Here is a 10,879-nt window from a genome sequence, read left to right on the forward strand (position 1 = left end):
AACCCTGTCTTTCCTCTGGATGCATTTGAAAACCGTAACATATGATTTCTTTTTCTTTCTTTCCCTCCTCTCTCATTTAAGATGACCTTGAATGATGCCATGAGGAACAAGGCAAGGCTGTCAATTACAGGAAGTACTGGAGAAAATGGACGTGTTATGACTCCAGAATTTCCCAAAGCAGTGCATGCTGTCCCTTACGTGAGTCCTGGCATGGGAATGAATGTCAGTGTGACTGATCTCTCGTGATTGATAAGAACCTTTTGAGTGCCTTACACAATGGTTTTCTTGTGTGTTTATTGTCAAAGTGGTGAGAGGCATCCAGTATCTTGAAGACTTTTCTTTCAGCCAAGAATTCTTAAATATGTGGAGTTCATCTTGAATTGTAAGGAATGATTAATTAAAACACAACATCCTTTTCTACTCGAGTTACAGACGAAGCGTGGTGGACATGCACAGCTAACATGGAAGTACCATAATTTACCTGAAGTCTTTGTACAGACAACAAACCTGTTTCTGCAGCCACTATTGTTAGTCTCTTGATTCATAATGACTTAAGCACACTTGACATCAACTGCATCAAGATGTGACATGTTTTATAAAAAAAAGGAAAAAAAAAACATTTAAAATTAAAAATATTTTTAGGTATTTTCACAAACAAACTGGCTTTTAAATAAATTTGCTTCCATATTGGTTGAATAAGACAAAAACAATTAAACTGAGTGGGAAGTGAATAAAAAAAGGCTTTAGGTATCGGTTCCATATTTTTCAAAGCCAAATATGTAAATGCTAAGGAAAGAAAACAAAGAGGAGATTCCAATCTTGTAATTTAATATTGTTATTAAAACTTTAATGTATCCTATTCTTTAACATTTGGTGTTAATATAAAATTACTTGGCAATGCTTGACATTTGAAATAAACATTTTTCTATTGTTTTATTTGCAAGTGGTCCAATTAATTTTGCTTAGCTACAGTTTGGTCATAAATCAAGTGAGTTTAAAGACACTACCAAGTTGTTAGGTGCCCAGAGAAAATTTCTCCCTTTTAAAAAGGCCAGGTGATTTTTCAAGTGTAATCTTGCCCCCGAAGTAATATCTGAATATGTTTTTGACATGCCTAAACATATATATAAAAAGAAATATTTGTTAATACAAAAGCATTTAATCTATGTAGACAAATGCTAATAGATTTAAAAAGCTAATATTAACAAATACCAGAATATGTGAGGTTCCATTTTTAAAGTGTTTAAGCTTACAGAAGAGAAACCTTCATTGTAAATGAAGTAAAAAATGCCTTGAAAGTAATTCTTTAGATAGTTGCCCATTGATTAAGTTCCATAAACTAAATATGTTTTTAGCTTTAAAATTGTAAGAGCTGTCATAAACTTTATATATTATGAATTTTTAAATATGTTTGAGTCCCTGCAATATAGTTTCATCCCATTGACATCAATTAAAAATAACCTTAATATATTATTTTTATATTTATTCCTCAGGTGGAATGGCTATTTTAATACGCCCAGTGTGGAAAAAATGTCACATTTCTGTAACTTTTGACTAAAGAGCCTATATTTCTCTAGTTAATGAATTTAAAGGATCTATCTTTCCCCTTCATAAAATACCTCTTATTTCGATTAAAACCCCCCAAGTTTAATTAATTTAGGATTTTGAATGATTACTGACATCCAATAGTTATTTTTAATATTTTTATTCTTGTTATTTCTGGAAGAAAACCTTTGTGTAGCACTTGGCATTTTGCAAAGTGCTTTTAAAACATTCTTACTTATCGTATTTCATAGGAGGGAAGGAAAAATGTAGGGTTTAACAGTAACCACTTGCATTGAACATGGAGGCATGTGGTATCATGATATTCTTCACTAAATTTAGCTGACCCTAATCACAGATCCCAAGGTAATACAGTATAATTTTAGTGCATTTCTCCTCATCAGGAATGCTGGAGGTGCATTTTAAGTTTTAATAATAAGTGCTAGAATGACCAAATTGCAGACTAATTGTTTCCATATTGTACTTAAAATGAGTTTTTAAAAATGAAAAAGAAATGACTATATACAATCAATGCTATTTATTGTACCTCTGGGCCTACTCTTCTAAAAATTGTAGCTTATCAATTTTTCTCTGTCAAGCTTGAACTAATGTAAATAATTGAAATAATGTAAAGTTATATTTTCATGTTTTTATAGATACAACATGACAAGAATACATAATGTAAGAGTATTTCAACTATGGATAATGTTGATTGGATAATGCACATCTCAGTTACAAGCAGTACTCATAGTTTAATATCCATGTAACGGTGCATCAATATATTGCTATATAAATATGTCTGTGTGCATATAAGTGAAAAGTGGTCAAACAAGAGTGATGACAGCTGTCTAAAGGTTTTTTTATTCATTTTATATAAAAACTGTTATGGAAAGACCAAAATGTTTATGAACTATTCTTATGTAAATTTACAATTGTCCTTTACTGTACTTTTTTGTTTACAGTATAGTACCTTATTTTCTGCTGTGTTAAGTGGGTGTCAACTCCAAGAAGACATACACTTTCTATAACTTCTATTGAAGATACTGGAATTTCCAATTTTTCATGTGTACTATGTCAGAAAATGCTTTCGATTTTATTTTTAAATCTAACATCGATGGCTTTTCCGGAGTGTTGTAAAAACTTCAATCATACATAAAACATGTTCTTACAAAAGGCAAAGATCTTTATTTTTTTTACTTAGTAGTACTTCAAACTAATAACAGTGAGACCAAAAATTGTATCTAACTTTATTCCCAAACAAACCCAACTGTTTCTACTGAACAAAGACATATTTGCTCAATTTCTATATCAGCTAGGTACAAAAGTAACAGAATAAAACTAACTTTTTTAAGCTAAAATAATTAACAATTCAGGTCGTTCATACCTACACTCATTAAGTGTTTCAGGTATATGTAGGAATGTGGCTACGAATTATATTACTCATTTTATTATAGATATACCATGCTACTACAAGATCAGGCAATACTATTACCAACCATCCCATTGTACGTTATTAGTTCAGCTGCTGTGATAGTCACATTAAAGAGCAGAAAGGTGACTTACTTTAAAAATTCCAAAATGTGTTTACAAAAAGGTGTTCTTTCAGTATTGTACTTAAAGATAGTGTTAATGAGAAGCTAAAATTCTTGCTGCATTAAGTTTTTTTTTTACAAAGATAATTTTTTAGGTAATTCTATTCACAAATATTCAAAAATTATTGAGTGTAGTTTTTCAAAGTTACACATTAATGTCTTTTAATCTTATAGATTTTAATAGGTTTAATGTTTCATACATAAATATACCAATGAATCTGCTTAAGAAAATAGTTGGAGATCTTAACTTTCAAATCTGCAGATATTTTAAATATTTTGGTGGTCATGGTAGCAAATAAGAAGAATGAAAGGAAGCATTAGCAATATAAGAAAGCTACAGGATGATTTCCAATACAGCACCTTAACAATATCATTTAAAAACATTTGTTGAAATTAATTAGAATATGGCAAAATGTGATTTCTCCCCTTTCTTCTACTCCCAATCTCATCATTTCCTAGAGGTACTGTTCTAGCAAGCTTAAACAAGTAAGTCAAGAATCACTTCTAGATTAGAATGTATTTCTGGATATTTACATTTTTTTCTGCTGGATAAAATTGATTATATATTTATTTTTGAAGTAAGTGGTTTGACTTAGCCACAAAAGTCGTCCTTATTATCAATCTTAATTGATAATACATGATTATTAATAATAATATCCGGGCTTCAGATAGTATATTGGTTACATTTCACAAATTTTATATGTACTCTCAACAAGCTTATTAAAGGAGATATCAGAATAATATAAATATCTGTTTAAAAATTGAGCAAAATTTGTGCAGTGTTCTCATACTTAAAATAGGTTTATTTTTAATCACCAACATAAAAGATGGGTAAGTATAAGTGAATCATCATGATATTCTGAATGAAAATTTGGAAACTCATTAAAAGGTTTGTAAAAGTTGTGTCACATTTTAAGCAGGAAGGGATTCATTCTCTTAAAGTGTTGTTTTGGCAAGACCATGACAACAGAAATTCTATTAGGTACTAATCAGGAAATTATACTTTCTCTATTTACGTGCTTTAAAACAAAACATAGACAGCATATGGCAATCCAAGTACGAAAAGGTTCAAACGTGTTTATGTAAGCATGATGGCATTTAAACAAGGGAACTAAAACAAAAGCTCTAAGATCCAGTGAATATAGAAAACTGCCTAGAGTAAATCCAGTTCATAAGAATCTGTGTATGTGTTTTATAGCCTGTCTCTATTCATTTCTTCTTGCTTTACCATTTTATGTTCTCTTCTTGCCCTTAAATACTACTGCCATTTTTATACCTATTATATTTTAAATGGTATCTCGTTTTTCAGTTTCATTCATTTTGCTTTTTTTTTTTTTTCATGTTATTCCATCTATTTCTAGCTTGCCTATTGTAACAGATTTTGCTTTGTGGGCACTTGGAATGCAGTTCGTTTTATCAGACATGACTGACAGTTTCAGAGTCTACTTAATAACTATAATAAATGACTAAGGATTTCTCTTGTGAACTAAAAATTTCTTGTTAAGCTCTATTTCAGCATTTCTCACATATTCTGATTCCGTAATTGCCAATTTGTTATATTCCTCCATGTACTTACAGAGTTCCACAATTTATAGAGTTTCTTTAGGAAACGAGGGTCTCTTCTATGACACAAGAAGAATGAGAACTCTATTTGAGTGTTTGCTCATCAGAATTCTCTTTTAAAGCCACTTGACACTGAGCACAAACCAATTCTCCATTTTAATTCCACTCTCAAGCACTTCCAGATTATTCCTTAATTGCCTTTTTTCCCACTAGGTATAAGTAAATTTTGCTATTTGAGAGCCAAATTGCTTTTTCGATATGCATAAACTCACTATTACTTCGTTGGATATGCCTGAATTCACTGAATGAATTTGGTCATTTTTCATTCTTTTTTTCCCTTTCAGGTTAACGTGCCAATTTTATTTTACTGTAAATTGGAATGTGGGGGAGTGAATTAAGTCTTGAGAGGTAGTCAAAACCAGGATTCTAGCTTTACTTTCCCTTTTTCTCATGCTTCTCTTTGTCTCCTCAACTGGAGTATTTGAACACTAGGACTGTCACACTGGAACGATGAAAGGGAATTTGATATGATTATTAAAGATAGAATGCAACATTGTATCTTTTAAAAATAATGGTTTGAAGAAATGGGTTCATGATTGGAGTGCCACTTGGTGCAGGAAATGTTTTTGGTATCCAGATCCGATTTTATTTCATCATCTCAAAGCATTAGTAAAACAGCTCTATCCTGTAACTTTAATTAATTAATTAATTCCATCTGATAATATTTATTGAATTTCTTCCTATATAAATATTGGCCAAGGTAAGGGCTAAATTGGGAGCCTCTATTCTGAGGATTAAGTGTTATATTTTCATTAAAGGATGTAGTTCTTTGATCCCATTCACGTATAAATAATACTATGATCACTTGGATTAGTCTGTGACAATAGTTTGATATTTTCTGTCCAACAATTTTTAACTGAAAACATTCAAACTTTAATTTAGAACAGATATCTGATAGCATTCCTCAACAATCTTAAATATGGACTCATATTTTCTTTTCTTATACTAAGATTGTGTAAATTGTACGTCTATATACTTATTTGCCATTCATTCAATATTTTTATCTCTATTCTCAAAGAGTCTAATTAAATCAATTAACAAATATCAGAGTTTGATAATTCTAAATCTCTACCACCTGTATAGCTTATGTATGTATATCTAGTATCTGTTTCTTTGTATGAGTGTTAATTCAAAAAACATTCTAAGTATTTTTGCTTAGCAGCTAAACATCTTATATACAAATGGCAACAAAAATTAAAGAATATATATATCCTTATAAATATATACATATATACCTTAAGTAAATATATGTATATATATTTATTTTTTAAAATCTGGTAATTTTTCAACCAAGAGCCTACCAATTCAGAATTTATTCCAGAAAATGTTTAAAATGAATATCACTATTTGTCAATGTTCATTTGACTTTTATTTGTATATTTACACTAAATCACACCTAAATTCCATGAGAGCAGTTTATTTCAGATGGAATAGCCTGGGGGAAGATTTGAACTTCTATTAAATTTTGTAAAAAAAAATTAAAAACATATTTTGTGTTTAGGAACATATATGTTATAGCCATCATATTTTGATTACTATCACTCATTATATTGCCAATATTAATTGGTAAGGAAATGCATTTGATAAGTATCATAATCAAAACCGGGTATAAATTAATAGATGTATATTTTCTAGTTTTATTTTACTATTTATATGCAATTTAGAGGTTTTATATATATAAATCACATTTTTCCCCCAGCATCTTATGGTCAAGAATTTTGTGGTACAAGAAATGTGTGCTCACTGTGCTCACTGGAATTTTATGATTTAAGCTATTCAGTATAGTTGACTCATATCTAAAGGCACTTTTGTGTAAATATTTACAGATTTTAAAGGAAATCACCTCATGAAAAGATTTGAAAGTTTCTTGAAACCATTATGTAGAAAATGGAAATAGGTTGTACTATAAACTATGTATTCTTGCTTTGCCTATGCCTTCTATTTCCCCACCCCTACAAATTAAACCCTGTTTGACTGGTTATCAATTAGAGAATAGTTGTACTGAAGTCTAAGCCATGGGTTGCAATCACACGTAACAGTTAATTTTACATGATTCCTAGATCATAGACAACATATTGAACTTTACACATCCTTTTTGCAAATACGTGCCTTAGTTCACAGTGAGGGATAATGTGGATGATTACTGTTCAGCTGTCATGTCTATTTGGGGTTCTTTTTAAATTAAAGTGCATTTCCAGCTTTATAATCATATTTAGTATGTATCTTAAAAAGCTTTCAAGTCTGTTTTATGTACATTATCTTGTCAGCTATTTGTGTTAAAGAGATAAACATGTCTGTTCATTTTTATTTAATGTTGTTCGTGTTTCTGTGTGTACGTATGTTCATGTGTGTATTAAAAAATCCACATCCTCTGTAACATTTACTCTGATAATTATTTATAAAATTGTTAACATAACTTATGAGTTTTTAGTGCAAAAAACACTAGAAAAATTGGAATAAATTATTTATGGTTATTTTTAAAGAGTTTTCAGAAGAAATTAATTAGCCACTCTTAGGTTGGATATATGAGTCAAAATAACTTAAACTTGAGCCCAAAATTATGCCTTGCTGTTTTTATGTGAAATTTATTTTAAAGGGCTTGCTTCACTAAAATTAAATTTCCAAGATTTGTCATTCATAATTAGCTCTTAAAGCATTTCAACATGGGAAAGGCTTTTGGAAACAAGTTTACATTGTGTCTCATCTTTTGCATTTACTTCATCAGAAAAACAACAACTTGTGGGAAATAAAATTACACTTCAATTTCAGAAATAGTTCTCTGGAAATCAGAAAAAAAGTATGTGTCTCAAATATCTAAATACAGTTTCTAACATCAAAGGTTAGTAAGTTATCAATATAATTTTCAAAGTGTCATGATCATCTTCAGGACACCACTTTCCCTGATGAGATACTTCCCGAGGCTTGGAGAGACTAAGCCATTGGCCAATACAACATAGCTAGTAAATGACAAAGCAGGATTGTAAGTCAGGTATGATTCTCTATTTGAATACTTTTTTTTTCCTTTATCAGATGAAATCTCTTTGTTATCATACAAACAGCTATATGTGAGGATAGTAGGAATGCTCTATTCAGAGGAACATGTTTTTTCCTCCATAATTCATGTCTTACCTTTTGAATTAGGATACACTGTTGCAATTCAATTTGTATCCAGAAACTTTTCTTACTCTAGGTAGGATATAGCATCATAGAAATGGATGTAAAACATCATGACAATTTTAAATATTGTTGCTGTATATTTTTAATAAGTAATGACATTTATTTTCATTAATATCCTAAATGTTTATGATGAAAACATAATTAATTACTCAAGTAGTGATTAGAAAAGAAAGATACATGTCCATTTTTGCTTAACGGTTGTCCTAAAACCATTTTTTTAAAAAAACTTAGATTGTAAGACAAATGCAAGTTGTCATTATTATATATTAATTTGCTTCTAGAAAATGTGAAAACATTTTGCAAATAAAAATAGGAATTAGTTAAAATCATAAAGTATGCAAAGTCAAATATGCATTTTCATGTTTCAGATGTTTATAAAGATGGTGGCTTTTAACTCTATTAGATTATCAGAGGGTAAAATCTGGGCTTATAGTTTACATAAAACTTCATGTTAAAATTTAATATTATCATACAGCAATATGTAAATTTCGAAGCACTTTCATGTTTGATTCTTAGGTTTTTAGTCATTATTCATACATCACCACATGATTCCTATTGTCATATCACTCTTTCACAATACAATGGCAAAACCAGAACATATTTTCACAAGCATAACACTTGTCTTATGTTAGAAAAACATGCAAGCATTTACTATTTTTCTTCCTCTGTTTCATACTTATTTTTCCTATAATTTTGTCTTATCCATCTGGCCAGCTTTCACTTATAGGCATTGACATGACAATGGTTGTTTGATCTTTTAATTTCCTTCTTCCTTATTGTTAAACCCTATAAAAATCTTTCCCATATATGATTGAGCGAAAGTCTAGTAATCTCTCAAGGAGCATGTTAATGTTTTGTTTTCTTGTGACACCTTACCTATATCTCCCACGCTCACTCTGCCCTAAGCAAAGCTGATTAAATATTTTTCATTGTTCAAATGCTGTATCTGGTGGAAATCTCTCTGAAGGAGCAATGATGCTGTACTCTAGCGGTTTGCTTAAACATCAAATTCCTTTATTATAGTGCAAGCTTCCTGAAGCAGGGAATAAATATGTCTTATGCATCTTCAAGTACCTGATATGTTTTGGGAATGATAATAATAACATATAATTACAAAGCACATGTTATGTCAGGCATCACATTATGAAGAACATACTATTGTTATAATCTTCATTTTTAAAATGAGGAATCAGAGGCACAAAGGCACAGAGAGGTTAGATAATTTGCTCCAAGTCACATAGCTAGTTAAACAAAGAACAAGGTTTTGTACCTGGGTGTGTGGTAGCAGAGTTAACACTTGTAACCCTCACATGAAAAGAGATGGGCCACAATAGAAATGCTATCAGATTTAAAAAATTGTTCTAAAAATAAAAAAGTGTTGACACACCAAACAGCAGACAGGTGCCTAGGGTACAGATTTGTAACAAGCACTCATACATCACTGGAAAACATCACCGAATGTAAAATGAAGTGGAGAAAAGGGTATTTAGTGAAGTCCCCATGGGATAGTAGTAGGTATAGTTGGAAGACTGCTCTAATAAGTCATTTGGGCTAGAGTGAGATCTCTGACAAATGTGCCCCGGTACTGCTAACCTGCTACGTAGAGACAGTGTATCATGTTAACTGCAGAGTTTTGCTTTGCTGAGTTTGGTGCTGGAGTAGAATTGCTAAGAAAATAAGGTGAAATTAAACATAAATTGTCTCCTTCACAGTAATTTTTTATAGCACATTATTTTTATGTAGGGCTGCTTTTTTTTTTTTTAAGTTATATTTTATGGCCAGATTCCTGGAAAATATCGTCTAGCTAAATGGAAGTTAATTTTCTTTAGCAATCTTTCTAATGACTTCCTTTCAAAATGGCCATATTGTTGCAATTTCTCCTTAGCCGCCCTCACTGAATCAACTCTTGCTACCTGTAATGTGAACATAGATATTCCTGGGAGATATTTTTCATTCTAGCTCAACTCTTCTCAAATTGTACTCTCTATCTCATAGGAAAACCATTTTTTTTTTCCTATGGATTTAATTATCATCTGTATGCTGAGTTTTCTTCAACGTGTGTGCACAGCCCTGGTCACTTTCCTTAGTTCCAGATCTGTATATTCAACTGTTCAGTAACTTATTGTTAACATAATTAATATTATTGATAATAATTACTAATAGTAATTGACAATAGATGCTAGCCACTATTTTAAACATTTTATATATATTACTGCTTTTAACAAAGAAATAAAATGCAACCAATATTATCATTATCTCCATTGTACCTTAAAGAAATAGAGGTAAAAAGAGATTACATCGCTTGCCCTAAGTCTCAACTGTATCTAGAAATTTCCACAGGCACTCAACGTAAACAGGTTTTAAAACTGAATTCATTATCTTCCCTGTAAAAATTGTTCCTCCTTTTGATAAGTCCCTTTTGGTTACATTTGGAACTTAGACTACCATTGTAAATGTGAACTTTCTTACATGTAGGAAAAAACATAAATTCCATTTTAATTATTTGTATAAATGCAGGAGAAACTCTGTCATAGCTAATCTTTCCTCATTCATAATTCACACTTATGAGCATATATAGACACTAATCAAGGTATTTTGGAATATTTGTAAGTCCAAGAGAAAAATAAGTTCACAAACAATCCTTAATGTTTTGTGTCTTAAACTGTAGTTCATTTTATTTTAGCAATTCATCATCACTCCTTGTGTTAAAAATCACATCTGATGGTATTATGTTAAAGTCCTAGAGGGCTCATGCTAATGTTCTGTGCCCTTATTACAGATGTATTTATTTACTGAGTAAATACTTACTGGACAGGTATTATGTAGCAGGCTTTATACCATTCTAGAATACATGGTACTACTGTCAGTTACATGTTGTCTATTTCATATTGAAAAAAGTAAATTATTTAAGGTGTTCTTTAAATTCTTTTACTTCCACTTATTCC

At 30.6% G+C, this 10,879-nt stretch overlaps 1 protein-coding gene across 6 annotated transcripts in view; it reads left to right on the top strand.

Moving 5' to 3' along the window:
* The window catches only part of GRIA2 (glutamate receptor, ionotropic, AMPA 2), a 148,057-nt gene extending 147,121 nt beyond the window's left edge, over positions 1-936 (top strand). For all 6 annotated transcript variants that reach the window (XM_011970504.1, XM_011970500.1, XM_011970498.1 and 3 more), the window contains exon 16: positions 82-936. Coding sequence is in view for 2 of the 6 variants with exons in the window: in XM_011970498.1 (XP_011825888.1) it covers positions 82-246 (165 nt within the window). In the remaining 4 variants the exon portion in view is untranslated. The remainder of the gene's footprint in view (positions 1-81) is intronic.
* Positions 937-10,879: the final 9,943 nt, after the last annotated feature.

Source organism: Mandrillus leucophaeus, unplaced genomic scaffold (genome assembly GCF_000951045.1).
Source record: "Mandrillus leucophaeus isolate KB7577 unplaced genomic scaffold, Mleu.le_1.0 Scaffold95, whole genome shotgun sequence".
In the NCBI taxonomy this organism is placed as follows: domain Eukaryota; kingdom Metazoa; phylum Chordata; class Mammalia; order Primates; family Cercopithecidae; genus Mandrillus; species Mandrillus leucophaeus.